This window comes from Sitophilus oryzae, unplaced genomic scaffold (genome assembly GCF_002938485.1).
Source record: "Sitophilus oryzae breed Bouriz unplaced genomic scaffold, Soryzae_2.0 scaffold_119_pilon_pilon, whole genome shotgun sequence".
NCBI lineage: Eukaryota > Metazoa > Arthropoda > Insecta > Coleoptera > Curculionidae > Sitophilus > Sitophilus oryzae.
Genome location: NW_022145837.1, coordinates 1,144,738 through 1,164,440, shown reverse-complemented (window position 1 = coordinate 1,164,440; position 19,703 = coordinate 1,144,738). Strand labels below are relative to the sequence as shown.

General features: G+C 30.6%; 4 protein-coding genes across 4 annotated transcripts; 3 read left to right on the top strand and 1 right to left on the bottom strand.

Moving 5' to 3' along the window:
* The first annotated feature begins 1,139 nt into the window (after positions 1–1,139).
* Positions 1,140–6,564, top strand: LOC115891849 (chitooligosaccharidolytic beta-N-acetylglucosaminidase). Its single transcript, XM_030912427.1, has 11 exons — positions 1,140–1,317; positions 1,383–1,449; positions 3,775–3,957; positions 4,010–4,218; positions 4,272–4,431; positions 4,852–5,007; positions 5,068–5,285; positions 5,456–5,565; positions 5,655–5,872; positions 5,980–6,175; positions 6,258–6,564. Exons 1-11 carry the CDS (start codon positions 1,311–1,313, stop codon positions 6,492–6,494), a joined length of 1,761 nt encoding a protein of 586 aa, XP_030768287.1. The 5' UTR covers positions 1,140–1,310; the 3' UTR covers positions 6,495–6,564.
* Positions 6,565–7,426: 862 nt separating this feature from the next.
* LOC115891845 lies at positions 7,427–11,141 on the top strand. Its single transcript, XM_030912424.1, has 9 exons — positions 7,427–7,819; positions 7,877–8,019; positions 8,130–8,473; positions 8,931–9,112; positions 9,349–9,610; positions 9,755–10,013; positions 10,153–10,418; positions 10,470–10,603; positions 10,759–11,141. Exons 1-9 carry the CDS (start codon positions 7,651–7,653, stop codon positions 10,950–10,952), a joined length of 1,953 nt encoding a protein of 650 aa, XP_030768284.1. The 5' UTR covers positions 7,427–7,650; the 3' UTR covers positions 10,953–11,141.
* A 1,032-nt stretch (positions 11,142–12,173) lies between these two features.
* On the top strand, positions 12,174–16,663 carry LOC115891848 (ionotropic receptor 75a-like). The gene is made up of 10 exons (XM_030912426.1): positions 12,174–12,317; positions 12,408–12,766; positions 12,876–13,051; positions 13,906–14,147; positions 14,327–14,427; positions 14,518–14,704; positions 15,515–15,671; positions 15,765–15,882; positions 16,043–16,240; positions 16,463–16,663. Exons 1-10 carry the CDS (start codon positions 12,210–12,212, stop codon positions 16,515–16,517), a joined length of 1,701 nt encoding a protein of 566 aa, XP_030768286.1. The 5' UTR covers positions 12,174–12,209; the 3' UTR covers positions 16,518–16,663.
* Positions 16,664–16,763: 100 nt separating this feature from the next.
* LOC115891847 (GATOR complex protein NPRL3) lies at positions 16,764–19,694 on the bottom strand. The gene is made up of 9 exons (XM_030912425.1): positions 19,289–19,694; positions 19,097–19,229; positions 18,833–19,045; positions 18,618–18,729; positions 18,387–18,561; positions 18,173–18,336; positions 17,927–18,109; positions 17,730–17,867; positions 16,764–17,340 (listed from the first exon to the last, which is right to left on the bottom strand). The coding sequence occupies exons 1-9, from the start codon at positions 19,565–19,567 to the stop codon at positions 17,022–17,024; spliced, it is 1,716 nt and encodes a 571-aa protein (XP_030768285.1). The 5' UTR covers positions 19,568–19,694; the 3' UTR covers positions 16,764–17,021.
* Positions 19,695–19,703: the final 9 nt, after the last annotated feature.

The window sequence follows — 19,703 nt, the reverse complement described above, 5'->3', positions numbered from 1 at the left end:
TGTGTTTTATTTATTTATTGCTCTGAGTGTAACTTATTTTTTTGTCAGTCTGAGCCGAAAAATTTTTAAAAGGAAAAATAAAAAATATATCAAAAAATTTATTTCTAATAAAAATATATATAAGTTAAAATAATTATTTAATAAAAAAGTATCAGTTACGCTACTGAAACACCTAAGTAAAATTGACTTCCTAATTATTTTTGACAGGTAATAAATAAGGGCTAATCATCTCAAATACTGGCTTTTGTCAAAGCCCTGAGACTATTGACGAGTTATAACTCGTCAATATAAATTAAAATTAGTAAAATAAACTGATACGCCACTGATTTGCGTCGAGACCGGTAAAATTCCAAGGACAAATATAATTAATAATTCATTAAAAGGCGTTTAGAAAAGTTGAATGAATTGAAATATTTATATTAATTACACTTTTGAACCATTCAAAAAACAAGTTATCTGTAATAATACATACATATTTTTTCTAGTCTTGTACAGTGCGTTTATTTTTTAATACATAATTTTGACAAATAAATAATAATATTCTAACATATTTCTTACTTTTAAAATTGTAAGAATTCCATGCATTTGTTAAAAGACCTGTATACAGGGTGTTTCAAAAATCAATTTAATTTTTGACATCAACATAGGTCCGATTCTGTTTTATTTCGTATCTACAGGTGGCTAGAAGTGTCTTAAATTTTTTCCAAGTGCTTTTAGCGATTTGAATGAAATTTTGAGGGTATAAGTTACTATAAGTGCGACATATTTTAATGATAAAAAAGTGTCGATATTCACCAGGAACGTGCGTATGGATTATCAGAGGAATATTTTTCTAAAAAAAATATGTGCGCCACTGACTTTTTTCTTTTGTTAGCAAAATTGTGTAAACCGTTTACTTCCAATTAAAAATTCGGTCTTCTTGATGAGATAAACGTAATTTTATTAATTTGCCTTCATCCAAATCTATAATAACAACCTTTATTTTTTTTTTTTCTCTCTGTGATATCGTATGGTATTTGAATAGGTACCATACTGTTTAATTTTGCTCAAAATAAAAACGATTATTTTTTATTCTGTGATGCTTTTTTACAACAGGATCCCACTTTATATGCCAAATGCATTGACCTTGTTTTTAGCTAGCCCTCCTAATGTAATCAATTCAATTGATAAAACAAATTTATTCAGACTTTTATTGTTTTATCTCTGAAAAAGCTACAAGTGTCTAGAACTTAAAATAGAATAATAAATAGTGTAGTTTATAATTTTCTAGTCTTGAATTTACAGTACATCAAGCCAAAATATATTAAAACATGAAAGGTATTTGAGATATTATGAATTAATAACAAAAAATAAATAATTTTGAAGAATATTTTTTCTTTTAGTAACTTCACAGGTTTGGATATATTTTATACTTATTTTTGGAGTGTGTTTTAAAGAAAATTCTGCCAAGTAAGTGATCATAATTATTAATAATTATACTGAAAGCAGAGACTCACTAAAATACTTGTTATTTCACTTTATTTTTCACAGTTTCCAATATTTCGAAATAAGTATAATACATTCGGTACATTAATAAAGAATTTATTTATACTATTTTATACAAATAATTGATATTAATAAAAAGTAATATTTTCAATATTTTTTTATCAATATTAAGAAGTATCATAATATTTGTGCATTTTGATAACGATATGAAGATATTAAATTATATATTCTTATACCGGGTGTAGCATCGTCGAGGAAATACATAGGAACTCCCATGTAAATTTTAATGGGGTCAATTATTGGCTTCCCTAATTATTTTAGAGAATAATTCTATTTAGGTTTATTGAAGAGCACTAAAACCCACATTCAAAAGAATAACTTTAGATATTTTTGATTATATAGCCCGTTTACGAGTTATCGCCGATTTCTTTTTAAACATTCTCCTTTCTTATTGTCCTGTATTTACTTATGAGCACCAGTCAAGGTAAAAGATAACTGTCAAATCAAGTTGTCGTTTCAGAAATTTATTTATTTCTTATTTATTTAGTGCTTTATTATTATTATTATTATTAAAAACTCATACCTACATCAAAAATATTAGCCATGAATTACACTACCGAAGAAAAAATATTGATGATTAAATGATATTATCAAGGAAATAGTTATCAAAAGGTGTCGGACATGTTTGTTGCTCTGTATCCGAATAGACCGATACCTGGAAAATCTACAATCGCAAGGAATATCCAGAGATTTGAGACCAAAGGTACCCTAATAACTAACTGCAGATGTGAAGCAAGGCAGGAACAAAGAGAAGATGCAAGAAATGATACCGACTTGGAAGTTTTATTGTGCGTGGAAGAGAACGATGGAAAGATCAGCACAAGGAAACTTGAGGATGAAATAGGAATAGATCACACTACAGCGTTTCGAATTTTGAAACGACATAAATACTATTCCTTCAAATATGAAAAGCACCACGAGATGGGGACGAAATACGGCGGCAGGCGTTTTGATTTGATATGATGGAAAGAGCAAACACGGATAGGGAATTTTTAAAAAACATATATGTTTCACTGACGAATGCACGTTTACCTTAAATAATGAACCAAATGTTCAAAATTATCGATATTGGAACAAAGAAAACCAACACAGGTTTGTCGATACAAGGACGCAATATCCACAGAAAGTAAATGTTTGGGCAGGGATATTCGGACACAATATTATCGGGCCATAATTTCTTACGCGAAATTTAAATGCAGAATATTATTTGGAACTACTCGAAAATCATATTTTACCTACTTTACATGATGCCGCTAGGGAAAATCAGGAAGTTTGGTACCAAATGGATGGCTGCCCGGCACATAGTACCCCGGCTGTTCGGGAATATTTAGACAATAGTTTTAACGGAAACGTTATTGGCCTAAATCATACAGTAAATTGGCCAGCAAGGTCTCCTGATATTTCGCCAAATAATTTCTTTCTCTGGAGCCATTTAAAAAACAGGATATACAAGGATAAAAAATACCCAAATCTAGACGAGTTAAAAAATGCTATTTCTACCGAATGCAATAGAATTTCAGTTTACCAACTAACGAATGTAAGAAGAGAATTTTATGATCGCCTGTGGGTTATTGTCTAGCAGTCGATGGAGGAATATTTGAACGTCTTCTTAAATCCTAAAGTTCTAACAATTTAATAGTACCTAAATTAATAAGTTACTGAATATTGTAATCATACTATAATTAACCTTGTAATTAATTACTTTATTTTACTTTAATTCATATTAATTTGTATTTATAAATACATCTTTAAGATTTCCGATGTAGGAATGAGTTTTCAATAATAATAAAGCACTAAATAGGTAAATTTCTGAATGACAACTTCATTTGACAGTTATCTTTTACCTTGACTGGTGCTCATAAGTAAATACAGGGCCATAAGGAAGGAGAAATATTTAAAAAGAAATCGGCGATAACTCGTAAACGAGCTAATCAAAAATATCTAAAGTTATTCTTTTGAATGTGGGTTTTAGTGCTCTTCAATAAACCTAAATAGAATTATTCTCTAAAATAATTAGGGAAGCCAATAATTGACCCCATTAAAATTTACATGGGATTTCCTATGTCCCGTCCGACGATGCAACACCCGGATTAAATTAATTATATTATTCTTCAGGACTATTGGCTATTCTCCAGCTATTTTTAATCCTTTGTTGCCAATGCAACATATATTCATAATGATATATTATTCAAACAAATAATTTTTGAGGGATATTCGTATTTTTCGTAGATGGGTTTGGAATTGTACAGAACCTGACTATGCATGCGAAAGAACATTTACTATAGAACAAACGTCTACACTATACTCTTCTGTAGAACTTTGCAGACTGGTTTGTGGATCAGATGGCATCATCTGGCCTCTACCCTACAGTTACAGTGTGATTGATAAAAGTCTAGTTACAGTGAACATCAGGTGTGTAAATCTACATGACATGACTTAATAATTCGCAATTTTATATTAACAGCACTGCATGGTTCAACACTAAAGCCTCTGATGAACCCACCTATACCTTCCTAGAAGATTTGATAACATATTTCACCAATACCTCTTCATACATTGATTTTTGTACCAAACAAACATACACAGTCCAAATAAACTTAGAAGCAAAGTCTAGTTCTTTGGTTCTAAACTGGGATACAGACGAATCATACGAATTAGTTACATACACTGATGGTATTAATATTTCTTTTGTGAATTTTTTGGGGTTTTTGATAGTTTTTTTTTAGATCAAACCAATCAGGTGACTATAAACATAACAGCAGAAACGGTTTTTGGTGTGAGACATGGTCTGGAAAGTTTGTTACAATTGATTGTGCCTGATGATTTGTGTTATGTCATGTTGAAGTCAGTTCAGATCAAGGACAAGCCATTTTACAAACATAGAGGGTGAGTATAAGGTATTAAGACAAAATTTACACTCAAGTCAAAAAATTTAACACAAATTTACTCCTTTGTATCTTGTTTCTTTACGAATACAAATAACTTATTCCCATTTTTGAATGATTTGTTTTTATATCTCATACAGGGATGAAAAAGAAGTAAAGAATTTTCAGTGTTTTTTGAGACACACTGTAGAGTGAACAACTGACTTGGATTGTAGCCTGATTCTTTACGAACATTTTCTTGTTTTATTTGCTTTGATATCTGAATTATTAAAGAAAATACAGGGTTTCAAAGAAAAGATGGATATTAGTATACCTAACTACTATATTAGTATAGTAAACTACCTAGTATACAATAATTGTGATGGTGTCTATATAAATATACTTTTTTAATTTTATTATCATGTTTCATGTTTTCTGTTAGGTTGTTATTGGATTCTGGTCGAAACTATTTATCTGTAGACATCATTAAGAAAAATATTATTGCTATGGCGTCATCGAAAATGAACGTACTCCACTGGCACTTGAGTGATTCCCAGAGCTTTCCATTTGTGTCATCCAGAGAACCAAATATGTCCAGGTGTCTATATCTTTTTTCTTTTTCTTTTTTGTTATTTAGTGTTTTTTTTCTTTTTTTTAGGTATGGAGCGTATAGTGACAGGGAGGTCTACAACCCTACGGATGTAGCAGATTTAATAAAATTTGCCAAAATTAGAGGTGTACGAATTATTCCAGAAATTGATGGTCCTGCCCATGTGGGCAGTGGATGGCAATGGAGTGCAGAGTCGGGCTTAGGGAATTTGGTTGTTTGTCAAAATCAACAACCATATAGATCATATTGTATACAACCTCCCTGTGGTTTGTATTTTAACAAAGAAATATTAGTTTCATGATTATATTTGGTGTGTCCCAGTATCTTGACAATTATACCACTGTAATAGTTCTGTTATAGTTGAATTTGTATATTTTAAATAATTTTTCGCTGAAATTCAGCTGCTGATGGATAAGGATTATATATTTTATTTTAGGACAATTAAACCCAGCCAATCCTTGGATATACGAGGTTTTAAGGAATATTTACAATGATATAACTGATTTATGGGAGGGTATTGATGCTTTTCACATGGGTGGTGACGAGGTACAATCTATACAGGCTGTCTCTCGAATTCATACTCTTGAAGAACACCCAGAAAGATTTGAATATATATTATAATATATTTTTTTTAGGTTTATATACCTTGTTGGAACTCTAGCGAGGAGATATTACAATACATCGGAACTAAAAATCGTTCGGAGGAAGTGTTTTTGAACTTGTGGGCTGAATTTCAGTCAAAAGCAACCCAAGCTTTCGATACAGCCAAAGGAAATAACGGTACTTCTTTAATCGTCTGGACCAGTTCACTTACTGATCCAGCTATTATAGAAAACAATTTACCCAAAGATAGGTAAGATTTTTTGAAACTCAGTGATCATTCAGTGAATTTAAGATATATTGAACTTATTTTTCCTAAATTGACGCCTTTTTATAAACTTTGACTTTGAATTTTAACAGATACGTCATTCAGACTTGGGTACCATCTACCAACACTGTTCCCCAGGAACTCATCGATCTAGGGTACAAAATAATCGTCTCTACCAAGGATAAATGGTACCTAGACCATGGTTTCTGGGGCAGTACTTCTTACTATACTTGGAGGCAAGTCTACGATAACCAAATACTCTCTGGTGATGCTGTTTTAGGTGGTGAAGTATGTTTAAATATTTTAGATAGTAGTTGATGATAGATAGTTAGATGACAGTTGTTTTTGAATGATTAAATTGAATTTTTAGATATGTATGTGGGGTGAATTAGTGAATGACAACAATGTAGAGCCTAGAGTGTGGCCTAGAGCAGCAGCTGCAGCTGAAAGACTATGGTCTAATCCTCAGACAAGTTCAGAAACAGCTGATGGAAGATTTTTTATCCATTATGACAGATTAAATAAAAGAGGAATCAGAACGTCAGCTGTTATTCCGAAATTCTGCGCTCAAAATGTCAACGACTGCGCTGGATACTTGACATTTTAAAAATTTAGTAATTGTATAAATTTTCAAACATTTTAAATAGATAAATAAAATATTGTACAAAAAAACTAAATGTTTTATTATACCAATATACAAGGTGCTGAAGTAGTTCTTCGGGCATCTATAGATCATGTAATAAAGTATGTAGGAATTTCTTTTTTAAATACAGACCTGTGAATTTCAGAAAAATATGTTCATTTGTATAGGGTGTCTCATAAAAGTTTATGTGAATGAGGATGATGTTCTTAAACGGAACATCCTGTATATTATTGAATTGTTTAGTTCGTTTCTGATAGAGAAATAAATTATTAAATAAAAAAAATTGTGTGCACTATTTATACATAATATATTACCTATATTTTTTTTATTCCCAACGCGCGGTAAAGAGTAAAAAATAATTAAAAATACAAATAAAGGTCCTGATATCAAAACAACGCTAACTACAGATAGTCTGTACTTCCCCTGCTATAGATATCGTAGTTTTAAATTCTACAGGGTGCGCAAAGTTTAATGTAGAAATTGTTAAAACACAAACAGTATTTTTTCTTGGATTTTTCGAATGGAACACGCTATATATTATTTTTCTATCAGATGCAGAATTAAAAAATGAACATTTTTTGTATATGGACTGTTTCAATATTTTTAACGGTTTCGCAGATATTCAGGGTTTTGTTACATATTGCCCTTTCAACGGTAAAATACAAGATAAAAAAGTATTTTAGGTTGTTTGGATAAAAATTTACTGTAATAATACTTACGCACTTTAAATAAAAATTATTATTTTATTAATTCTGCTTCCAAAAGAAAAGTAATATGCAGGATGTACATTTAAAAAATTCAATTTACACTTTTTGAGACACCCTATACAATTAAACATATTTTCCTGAAATTTACAAAGCTTGTTTCTTAAAATCTAACCCTTAATTTTATTACAAAACCACAGAACTCTTACAAAATCCATTATAATCCTATAAAATAACTCCGGAGTATCGTATAATTAAGAAAATGCCCCTCTTTACAAAATTACACAGTAACAACCAGTTTAATCTATAATTATTGGTGCACTAAGGCTTCTATTAGGCCCCAGACCCGATTTTCTTTGTTAAAAATTCAGTATTTTCCTTTCTTGGTCCGATTTTCCACCAGAGAAACCTCAATAATGCTTGGAAAAAGACTTCAAGTATTTACTATAGGAATTTTCTTTATTTTTACTGAAAATCTATATGCAAATATTTCGAAAAATACCGAAATATCTTTATTTCTAAAAGACTTTTTAAAGCAACATGTTCGATCTGATAAGCTTGCCACTTACACTTGCTGGGGTAAAGGTACGTAACTATATACCAGGTGGAAATATGAGAAAAATATAGAAAAATAAATTTCAGAAACTGAGATTTCGTTCAAGAAAACTCTTCAGGATGAGATCTTGCACTCCAGTGTTTCTGAAAAAAGTTTGGATAAGTTGATTTATTCAGATAATATTTTTTTGGATGCGTCTTGTACTAAAACTCAACTAATATTGCAAAAGGTTTGATATAGTTACTTAAAAATTTGATTCTAAATCAGAACGTCTTGAAATCTTCTTGGTCTTGGTCCAAGACCACTTTTAATTCAGTAATTTCACAAAATACTTTTTAGATAGAAGAATTAAATTTGTTTACACCATCACAATACTGGATGATTCTAAAAACTGGCTCGGACTTGGACGACTTTTTGCAAAACATTTATTTTCCAATAACCAGCAATGTGTACTTTTTGGATCAAAACTATTATGGGTTTTCAATCAAAAAAGTGTACAGTCCATCAAGTAAAATCCAATATCTAAACCAATCTTTTGTTGGATATTGGACATTGGACAATGGATATGTAGAAATAATTGGAAAATTTGATCAGAATAAAGATAGAAAATTTATAGACACTGATATAACTGTATCTTACGTTGTTGAAGATCAGGAAACTTTGACTCATTTGGATGACTATAGGTAAAAGCAAAGATATACAGGATGAGTCTTAAATAAGTGCAAATATTTTTAGGGTTGATAGATCTCGATAAAAAAAAACATATTTTTTGCCGTTTTTCAAAATAACCACGTTATTTGACTTTAGTTTTTTTCTGGGTTTTCTTTTTTTGTAAATTTATTCTACTACCGATGTTGCCATAATATCAAGATATTATGTTTTTTAACTAAAAATTTAAAGAAACCCAAAAAATTTTCTCATAGACGTATTTCTGGGGTCAAAATATACCAACCGTAAAAATATTTGCACTGATTTAAGACTAACCCTGTATAATCTAAGATTAAAATATCTGCGCACGTTCATGCTAATTCTCCCTCTACCTTTATATCTCTGAGGTAGAGTCAAAAAATAAGGGAAACACGCATGCAGAGTGACAAAAATCAGTTATCCAAAAAATTCTAACAAATAACTTATTTTTAGGTATAAAATTCTAATAGATTCTGTAACAAAATATAACTACGCTGTTCTACAACACCTGTACTATCTCCTGAACGCTTCTAAAGTTGAATTGTTTAGGGACACCCTGTATAGTAAAGATATCGATGGTAAACACGTGATCGGTATGGTAGAAGATCTCAAGAGTGGAATATGTGAAATTGGAGGTAATTTTGACAGAGTATATTTTCTGAAAGATTGAAGAATTGCCAGTTTTATGCAGTCACACACTGTATATGATGCAATGTGATCGAAAAAAAAAATCGGCGTCAGCGATGACTACGAAATGAAGGTCGCTGTCATTTTATATGTAAAATTATATGGGGAATGTCATCGATCGTCATTTCCAGAATGACTTAACTCCTAAAACGTGCCTTTAGTAAAATATTGTTTTTTTTTCTAGGCAATCCTATTGAATTTTTATCAAACACAGTGGATGAATTTGATTTTGTGGCTCACACGAGAAAAATGGAGAAAAAATTCATATTTAGAGCAACTCCGCATTCATATATAAGCAACGTTTTCACACTACCATTTGATACATACGTCTGGTACAGTTGTTTTGGTCTCATGGTAGCTATTTTCCTTGTAGCTTACTTGGTAGTGTATTGGGAATGGAAGGACCCAGTTTTCAGGAAGTATTTAATACCCAGATTTGCTTTGAGGTAACTCCAACCCACCAATCTACCTTTTTTAATGTATGAATTGGGTAATACTCTTCTTCAAACAGATTCAAAACAGATTTTGAATTTTAATACACTATGTCCCGAATTTACTGTTAGGCAGTGTATATCTTTAATGTTTTTCAGACCTGATCCGGTTGACATATTTCTGATGGAGGTCGGCTCAGCAGCTCAGCAAGGGTTCGAATCTGAGCCTAGAAGCAACGCTGGTAGAATTGTTTTTATCTTCACGTTGATTTCTTTGATGTTCTTGTACACTTCTTTTTCTGCCAACATTGTGGCTTTGCTACAATCAACGACAGAAAGACTGAACACCTTGGAACATCTTCTAGATTCAAGAATTCCCGTCGGTTTTGAACAGAACGTATCTATGAAGTATTTCGAGGTATAATATTGAAGTTTAATCTTTGTTTTTATAAACAATAATAAATAAAGTCAAAATAAACAACTTTAAGACACGGCGCAGTCGGTAGGATACGAACCTATGTTTCCAAAAGTATATATAATATGTTTAACATTTTTAGGACATCAATTTTGACAAGAAAACCAAAGATTTCTACAACAAAATCTACAAGCCCGTGTTTTATGGCATTGAAGAGGGTGTTAAAAAAATCAAGGAGGAATTTTTTGGGTTCTACGCTGACACTACTAGCGTTTACAAGTACATTAGCGACTCTTTTCTGGAAAATGAAAAATGTGGATTGAGGGAAATTCCTTTCAAGAATAGCTATGTAGATTACTGGTTGGTTGCCAGGAAAAATACAAGTTTGATTGATCTGTATCGCAGTGGGTAAGTGTATAATATAGTCCGGTAGAAAAAGTTCTAATATGTTGTTGACAGAATGCAGAAAATCCACGAAGTGGGCTTGCGCAGTCGCGAACACCACAGAATCTTCACCGGCAAACCGAAATGTGATAGCGAGGGCGGGAATTTTGAAAGTGTCGGATTGGCTGACAGTTATGGAGCTTTTTTGTGTATGTAAGCTTATATTTTGTGATAAAAAATTATTAATTAATTAATTAGATTGTATGGGAGTGTATGTATTATTATTAACTATTATAGAATGCTTTAGTTTTTAGTTTTAATAATATTAATTTATTTAATGTATTTTGAGATTATTTTTCTTCAGTTATGGGTGTTGGTATAGGTTTGAGCTTATTCCTATTTCTCATTGAACTGGCTTGGCAGAAGTATTTCAAAATGAAAAGAGAAGAAATACTGAATTTTATCGATGACGAAGAAGGCAGAGAGAGTTATAGAGAAGAAGATGAATTAGAAGATGGTCCAAATGAACAGCAACAGCACTTTGATTTTGCTATTTAAAAAATGAATGCATTTAGAATTTAAATCACTAGATAGTTTTTAGTTTAATAAAAGAAATATTTAATGTAATTGATGTAATAGTTATTATAGGTATTGTTTTTTTTAACTTAATATAATTTGTAGAATCTTTTATTTGTTTTGTTTTTTAATTCCATAAGCATTGCTGACGTCTTCTAACAAAATAATAAATACAAATTTAACTTATTATTACACGTATAAGCACGATTAAAAAATAAAGAAGTATACGGGCAAATAAAATATATCTAGGGTTTGACCACGCCAAAATTACCATCTATTGTCATTCCCCAGCCGTCTTTAACGCCTTTTTTTTTCGATCATGCGGTCTATGGTTAGTCTATATTTTGTACAGGTCTGTGAAAGTTAATAATAATAAATACACTTTAAAATTAGTGTTATTTTAACATAAACTATTCTCAAAAATTAAATTATAATCTATTTTATCCGTATTTCTGCCCGATACTGAAATCATCGGTAATCTTAATATTAGAAGAGCACAAAACAAACAAATTTGCATATTTATAGTATTGATTTAAGAAGAAAATTTGAAAATTACGTTTGATTTGTTTGGCAAAGATAATGTCCGAAAATTACAGGATTATAACCAGAAAAACACGATTTTGACTTGCTATTGTTCTATATTCTTTAGAGAAATTAATACAACGTTGTTTAAATTGTTTACTGACTCTGTTTTGGGGTTGTTTTGAAACCATGAAGTTGTATGGATATTTTTTAGTATTTTTATTTAAATTTCAAATTATTGACTCATACAGATCAGAATTTCTAATTGATTTTCTGCAGTTTCACAGTGACCACTTGAGAATCACTTTATTTTATTGTAATAAAACAGGTAATAACAATAAAATAATATTTTTTTTTGGCTTTGTGGTTAATAGTAATATTATTTATTTACAATATTTTTTTAGAAGTAGGTACTCTAATACATTTAATTTGTATTAAGAAAAAAGTACATTATTTGGATCCTATTACTTTTCTCTATTACTTAAAGACAAACAGCTTAAAATACAGGAGATTCAGTTTAAAAAAAATATTTAGTAATAATTTTGAGCAATTACTTTTTTCAATATATTTTCACAGAATATTTTGTTACTTGACAAAACAAAAAGAACTGTGCATGGGTATATACAAAATTATACATAAATTTTATGATTGTTTTATGGTATTTTAGATATTTTGAAAACGTCAAAAGATTTAACAAAAAATGGATTCCCAAACAGAATGCTACCTGCAAATATTAAAAACCTAGAATATCCTATACCACCCTACGGCATGTATTTCGTTTTACCAACTTCGTGTCTACAGGGTTCTCCGAAATTACTACAAATCGTACGTAAAAAAATAACGATACTTTTTTAAATATCGATATTTTAAAATATCGATATGTTTACACATCCCTATTTTCACCATATTTTTCAGGTGGATGAATTTCATTTGTTTTCATCCCCATTTCGTTGGCTATTGCTTTCTGATAACGCAATTTTAAAAAATATAATCGATAATATGAGAAATCTGTCAATTTTGGTCGATAGTGACTTGAATTTAGCCGAAACAATGCAAGATGACAGGATAATTATACGTAAAATATACAAAAAACACATCAAGAGCTCTGAATTTTTAGTAGAAGATTATGGTAGTTGGGAAAAAGGACTTAAGTTTCGAAAAAATGAAAATTTTGAAATTATAACAGCTAGAAGACGGAAAAAATTGAATATTCAACTGGATACTTCTGTGGTTATCACTCACCAGGATTCTCTGAATCATCTCACTGATAAAAGGTTTAGTATAAATAAAAAAAATAATCCAATAAGTAAATCCAATAATCGATTAGAAGTATCGATATTATTTGAAGCACATCCCTAGTAAAAGTTAATATTTTTGTTACAGAGATAAACATATAGACAGTATTTCAAAAGTATGCTACGTTCTAGTGATTGATTTGGCATCCATTTATAATATTTCTTTAAATATTACTTACAAAGATACATGGGGCTACAAAAATAACAAGTCCGAATGGTCAGGCATGATGGGCATGTTAACTCGTAAGGAAGCTGATATTGGTGGTAAGTATACAGGGTGTTTCAAAAAACATGTGCCATCTCTCGTGGGGAGATTCCTCTCGGAAAAATAAGATTGATTTTTCATATCAAGAACAGTCCGATTCTGCTTTGTTTCGTAGCTACAGGGTGTTAGAGTCTTAATATTTTTTCGATTTATTATAAGTTTTTTCCAAATAGAAATTACTATAAATGCGACATATTTCAGAGCTAAAAAAGTGTCGGCATATTCACCAGGGACGTGCATATGGGTTATCACTGGAATATTTTTGGGGCCTACCCAATTTTGATATCAAAAGAAAAAAAGACAGTGGCGCATATTATTTTTTTTGAAAAATATTCCAGTGATAACCCATATGCACGTCCCTGATGAATTTATCGACACTTTTTTACTATTAAAATATGTAGCAGTTAGGGTAACTTTTACCCTCAAAATTTCATTCGAATCGTTAAAAGTACTTTGGGAGAAAATTGTAATAAATCGAAAGATTATTAACACTTTAACACCCTGTAGCTACAAAACAAAACAAAATCGGACCTATCTTGATATGAAAAATAAATCTTATTTTTACAAGAGATGGCACATGTTTTTTGAAACACCCTGTATACCATTATTTTTTAAAATAAGAATTTTTTTAAGGAAGTTAAAAAAAATATATACAGAGTGAATTGAGTTTAGAAAGTTTAATAATTGACCATTTGAAAATAAAAAATGTTTCAAAAAAAAACTTAAAATATACAGGGTGTTTAAAAAGTGAATTTAAAATGTTTTCTTAACTTTCCGATTGTCGTTTCTTTTTCACTACGTGCAACTAGATATCATAATAAATATCTCTAAAAACCCAGTACTCTTATTCTAGGTACTTCATTATTTCTAACAAGAGAAAGAGTTGATCTGATTGATTATATAGCTATGATCACTCCAACAAGATCAAAGTTCGTGTTTAGACAGCCCAAACTGTCATATATTACCAACGTTTTCGTACTACCTTTTGACACAAAAGTTTGGATCTCGACAGCAGTACTGATCATAATTATGATAGTCTCCCTTTTTGTTTTGATGAAGTGGGAATGGAAGAAGAAAACTATAACCACCGTCCAAGTAAATCAACGTCGTTTTTTACTCAGTATTATACAGGGTGATCCAGTATTAAAACAAAACTCCAAAACATAATTTTAAAATAATTTCATAACATTATGATTGAAAGAATTAAAAGTTTCTGGGTCCGCATGTGTTTTTTTTATGTTTTTATATTTAAATAATATTATACAATTTTTCAGAACACTTCTAACAGTATTGAATTGAGTGATTCATTCATGGAAATAGTGTTGTTAACTTTGGCAGCTTTGTCTCAACAAGGAGCTGCAGCTATGCCCTCTAGGTTAGATCATTAAACACTGCTATGATTATACATTCAAAAATATCAACGATTTGCAATAAAGATGTATGAAATATTTATTTACTATTTCAGTACACCTGGTAGAATAGCTACGATAGTGCTCTTAATAGCACTGATGTTCATGTACGTATCTTACTCAGCTAACATAGTAGCATTGCTGCAAACATCTTCAAATAGTATAAAGACTCTAGAGGATTTGCTGAACTCTAGAATCACGATTGGAGTGGACGATACTGTCTACAATCATTTCTACTTTTCTGTATGTATTTATAAACTAAAATTCCTGTAGGTAAAGTGGCAAATCTAAGAAATTGTGCTTTTAAATTTTAAAGGATTAATATATTTAGATAGTGACGAATATATTAAACAAAATATGGTTTTTAGACTAATTGACAATTTTCAGAAATTGAAAAATCTCTGTGTGTAGATTGCTGGTATATAACCATATTATCTTTAGTTATTTTATTATTTGTATACGACTGTGTTCACGAAATAAATATGTTTTTAAAGACAAGTACTTAGCTCTGGTTCGTGTAAAGATGGTAAAGCTAGTACTTACTTTTAAAAGAAACTTTTACTTCTATAAGACAGTGTATATCATGTTTTCTACAATTATGAAAAATAGATTTAAATGATATTAAATTTGTAGCCTTAAGGAGTTAATTAGGAAATAAAAGTATATCATATTTTCTAAAATTATGAAAAGCGTTAAATTCATCATTTTAAAGAGTAAAGTGGGAAATAAAAGTTTATAAAAAATTCCTTACTATCAGGTTTTAAAGTATGAAATTTTAAACAAAGGTTTTTCGAGTAACTTTATAAGAACCATGCAAGAATTTTTTGGAAAATTATCTCTTTGAGAGGTAAAATCCTGAGTCTAGGATCATGAAATATAAAAGCATGACTTTATATATCACCAGACACTTTCATCCCTTAAAAAGGAACAATAGGAGTTAAAAAAAACTGTATGGAAACGTCTGAGCCTAAAGACATAAAGTATCAATTTCTGAGATTAATGAGCACTGAGAACTTAGTTTTAAAAACTTACAAAGTTATTAAATGATTGTAGACCGCAGAGGAACCAATAAGGAAGGCAATATATGAAAAAAAAGTAGCCCCTCCTGGTAAACCAGCAAATTATATGCCTCTGGAAGTTGGTGTAAGAAAAATGAGAGAAGGACTATTTGCTTTCCACATGGAGACTGGATCTGGATACAAGCTAGTCAGTAAGAACCATATAATTTTTAAAATAAATATGTTTGGTTGTTTTTTTCAATACATCTCTTCAAAAGACACAATATATTTTTATTTTTTTACAGGTGAGATATTCAGAGAAGATGAAAAATGTGGACTGCAGGAAATAGCCTATATTCAAGTCGTGGATCCTTGGTTTGCCATTCAGAAAAACTCTTCTTACAAAGAAATGCTGAAAATTGGGTATTTTAAAGTTATTATATTTCTTTATTACTTTTTTGATGTAGTTTTTCATTAAGTTATATTGCAAATATTATTTCCATTATTTTAAAGACTTTAGTACATTATTATACAGTCAAGTTAAAATAATTGGACTTATTCAAAAAACTCTGTATGCTTCTAGCTTGAGGCTTTTGCAAGAAAACGGTATGCAAGAACGAGAAAACATACTTATCTACACTAGGAAACCAGTGTGTACATCGAAAACATCAACTTTTATTAGTGTTGGTATCATTGATTGTTATTCAGCAGCTGTGATTCTAGCAGGTGGAATGATAGCTTCAATAATCGTCCTCATTTTGGAAGTCTACGTTCATAAAAGGTATTTTTTTTTATTTTAAGATATTTCTGGGATACTTTTGAATCCTCTGGTACATATAGAAGGGAATCTCCTAAATTTGTACTAATATTAACTTAAATTTGAACCCCTGTATTTGAAAATACACATTTTGATATTTATTTCTAAAAACTGTCTTTAAATATCTTTTATACACCCTGTATCTTAAGATGATATTAAATTATTAATAATTTTTATTTTTTTTAGAATGAAATTTTATAAAGACCATTGGAAAGGACATTTTAACAATTCAAGAGAATAATTATTTTCAGTATCCAAAATTATAGGTCGATACATTTGAACTACTCGATATTACTTTTGGGACGTTTAAACTACTATTTATTATATCGGTACAATTGAACTACTCACTTGAAATTCCTTATAGATTTTACGTCGACGTACTAAGTTTCATAAATATACAGGGACTTTATAAAAATCCAATTTGTTGCAAGCTTATTGTCACGCCCTGTATATAGGGTAGGTAAGTAGGAATATAAAACACGCACGAAAAAATATACAGTACATATATTTATTTCAATAAAAAAGTACAAACATAACAGCATCTTTTAGTCCACTAACAATTTCTTTAAACTGCTAAAATATACCTCTAAAAATTATTATAGACTTCATATAATTATTACAAAATTAAAGTATTAAAATAGTTTAAAAGGAATATAATATTAGACTAGCTTTTTATACACAATTTATATTTTTTTGTTCATATTAACCTCTTTAAACAACCAAAATCACATTATTTTTTCATTTTCTAAGAACACGAAGATGAAAACATTGCTATCGCTGGATCTTCTGTCTCATAGGTAACAAGAACATCCCTGAATTTATCCAGAAGTTGCAATAGCTGACTCCTCCTCAAATTTTCCAGGTACATAATCTCTTCAACGTGATGACTTCCCTGAAAATACCCCTTCCTGCACAATCTGGCAAACAGTTTGAGGTCTTCCGGCGTGTTGGTGGCGGGAATTTTGAATATTTGACTTCGCTCGTCGTCGGGGAAGTCCAGAAGCAGCTCTTCCTGATATTCTTGCTTGTCGTCTTCCGTGGACGTAAAACTTACGTTTTCCAAACTGAAAAATTAATAAAAGAAATCTATAAAATATGGTAGGTGTATTTTAACTACTTCAGTAAAATAGTGCTTTTAAGTCCAAAAAAATCAAATAACTGTGTTTTGTGTTGTTTATGATCTAGAAAATAAAATCAATGGTGGGACATTTAAACTACCATGTAACTGTTTTGGTACATTTGAACTACTCGCTTTATAATCCTAAATTATGCTTAGTTACTTTTGAGCTACTCCATAACGATTTCGAGACGTTTGAACTACTACCTATTTGTTCAGCATATTTGAACTACTCAAAGAAGTATGAAATTATAGATCGGTACATTTGAACTACACTATACCACTTTCGGGACTTTTTAACTACTATTTATATTTCGGTACATTTGAACTACTCACTTGAAATTCCTCATGAAATCCGGCGCTTCCGAAACTGTAGACGCTCCACTCTCAGACTCCGTTCTGGATGGCTCTGGAAATGACGTGGATAGCACCGAACTTGTACGTGGAGACGGAGTTTTTAGGTACTTTTTAAAACTAAAATATTTTATGTAATAGACAATTTTTTTATTTGATGCATATAAACTACTTTGTACCTTCTGGAAGTAGATAATCCGTTTCCTGTGGGCATGTATTGTATATAGGTGTGTAATTGTACTAGTAAATGATGCTGGAGCATCCATATAATTGACTTGACTAGGGCTGATTGCTGGGAAGGGTAACACAGTGGGTTAGTTTTTTGTCCTAAAGATGTTGGAAGCGAAAATTCGTTAAGAGCTCTGAAAAAAATCATGGAACTGTCAACAGACTACTGTGTGATTGTAATTATTTTTTATATGTACCTCATAAGATTACCTCCCTTGAAAGACATACTGTATTTTTCCATCAATGGAGAATTGAGATGGATGGACGCGTTAGGAGCTATCACATATTTATTTTTTGAACATACAGGAAAAATAACTGTAGCCTTAGCCCAGTAAACTAAGTGAGCAGTCAGTTGAAACACCTTAAAAAACATTATAAAAAACATAGTTAATAGAAAAAAACAGTTCTTACATGAGACAATGTCAAATCAGAATCAGCTGCTAAAGTTTGGAGGTTTTTCATTGGTGAATACTGTGATAACATGCGGACCAATGAGGGTGAACCATCCAAGGCTGTGAAATCCACCAAGTGCTCAACAGGGTAAAGTAGTAACAGACTATGATACGGCCTCAATGCCAGTAAACATCTTGAATAAAACAGTATTATTATACTTCTTTTTTAAAGATATAATAACTAAAATACCTGTCAATATCTTCAGGTTCAACAATTTTCCCTCTCAAATGCCACTGGTGTGCTTTTTGTGGCAAACAAAAGCTAAAAGGTATCCATCTATTCAGTCTTATACTTACCAACCCTAAAAAAAATCATTCTCTAATTGATTTCTAGTGTTATTAGTCCTAGTATTCTATAGTCATTATAAAAATTATATTCAAAAAAATTAATTAAAAAAAATCAACCTGAACTACAGAGATCTTCGTACAATTTCTTAATATTGTTAGCCAAGGTACATTTTTCTAAAATAACTCTAAAGGCAGACCCATTATTATTTGTGTAACCGTCATCATGAGCAGCCATCATTGTTTGTGTCTGTTCTGAGACATACCCTCTTCTTTTTTCTTCATGTCTCAGTATAATCCCGATACGCTCACTCAAATCATGGTAACATTTTACTTAAATTATAGTTATTTAATATAAAAATCATACTTAACTCAATATCTTACCAACAGAATGACTGGCTAGGGCAGACAAAGAAAAAACAATATTAATCAACATCAAACCTGACTCATCTTTATGTGACTGCTTATTTCTCAGTTGCAGAGAGGTTGGATGGCTTACAAATCTTACATCATTCACCTGTAATAACCCTTAATTAAATACATTCGAAAAAATACAATTTCAAATCACTGAAGTACCTTAAGTTCAAATTTTCTGTTTGATAAATCTGGTTTAACTGCAAACAATGAAGATAGTACTTCGTCACTGAATCCTACCAGTACCCCTTTACTAATGTTCGAACTAGACACTGTAGGGCTTTGTAAAAGATCTTCAACTATCGGTAAAGTATACGGATTTCTTCTAGATTTGTTCAAAATTTCTTTGTTTTCACAGTTTTGAAATGGATACCGAAACAGTAGTCTGTCGCCTTTACTGTCAGATTTGACTAATATAACACACAGCGGACTGACCTCCATTCTTAATTTGTTATTCTTTTATTAAAAACATATTTTATTATTCCTATTCTTCCATAATTTAAATTGTTTTTATTTTGTATTCGCTTAACCTAAATATACTATTTTGACGTTTAAATCAGCTGTAAGCAGGGCTACC

What these genes read in the sequence shown, in the direction of transcription:
- LOC115891848 (XM_030912426.1), top strand. Translation starts at nt 12,210, where the DNA reads ATGCTACCTGCAAATATTAAAAACCTAGAATATCCTATACCACCCTAC. An exon ending in CTCCGAAATTACTACAAATC is followed by an intron (nt 12,318 to 12,407) that starts GTACGTAAAAAA and finishes CATATTTTTCAG; the next exon opens with GTGGATGAATTTCATTTGTT. An exon ending in TAAGGAAGCTGATATTGGTG is followed by an intron (nt 13,052 to 13,905) that starts GTAAGTATACAG and finishes CTCTTATTCTAG; the next exon opens with GTACTTCATTATTTCTAACA.
- LOC115891847 (XM_030912425.1), bottom strand. Translation starts at nt 19,567, where the DNA reads ATGGAGGTCAGTCCGCTGTGTGTTATATTAGTCAAATCTGACAGTAAA. An exon ending in CGAAGATCTCTGTAGTTCAG is followed by an intron (nt 18,730 to 18,832) that starts GTTGATTTTTTT and finishes GATTTTTTTTAG; the next exon opens with GGTTGGTAAGTATAAGACTG. An exon ending in GATTTCATGAGGAATTTCAA is followed by an intron (nt 17,341 to 17,729) that starts GTGAGTAGTTCA and finishes TTAATTTTTCAG; the next exon opens with TTTGGAAAACGTAAGTTTTA.
- LOC115891849 (XM_030912427.1), top strand. An exon ending in TTTAAAGAAAATTCTGCCAA is followed by an intron (nt 1,450 to 3,774) that starts GTAAGTGATCAT and finishes TATTTTTCGTAG; the next exon opens with ATGGGTTTGGAATTGTACAG. An exon ending in ATGCTGTTTTAGGTGGTGAA is followed by an intron (nt 6,176 to 6,257) that starts GTATGTTTAAAT and finishes TTGAATTTTTAG; the next exon opens with ATATGTATGTGGGGTGAATT.
- LOC115891845 (XM_030912424.1), top strand. Translation starts at nt 7,651, where the DNA reads ATGCTTGGAAAAAGACTTCAAGTATTTACTATAGGAATTTTCTTTATT. An exon ending in ACTCATTTGGATGACTATAG is followed by an intron (nt 8,474 to 8,930) that starts GTAAAAGCAAAG and finishes ACTTATTTTTAG; the next exon opens with GTATAAAATTCTAATAGATT. An exon ending in TGGAATATGTGAAATTGGAG is followed by an intron (nt 9,113 to 9,348) that starts GTAATTTTGACA and finishes TTTTTTTTCTAG; the next exon opens with GCAATCCTATTGAATTTTTA.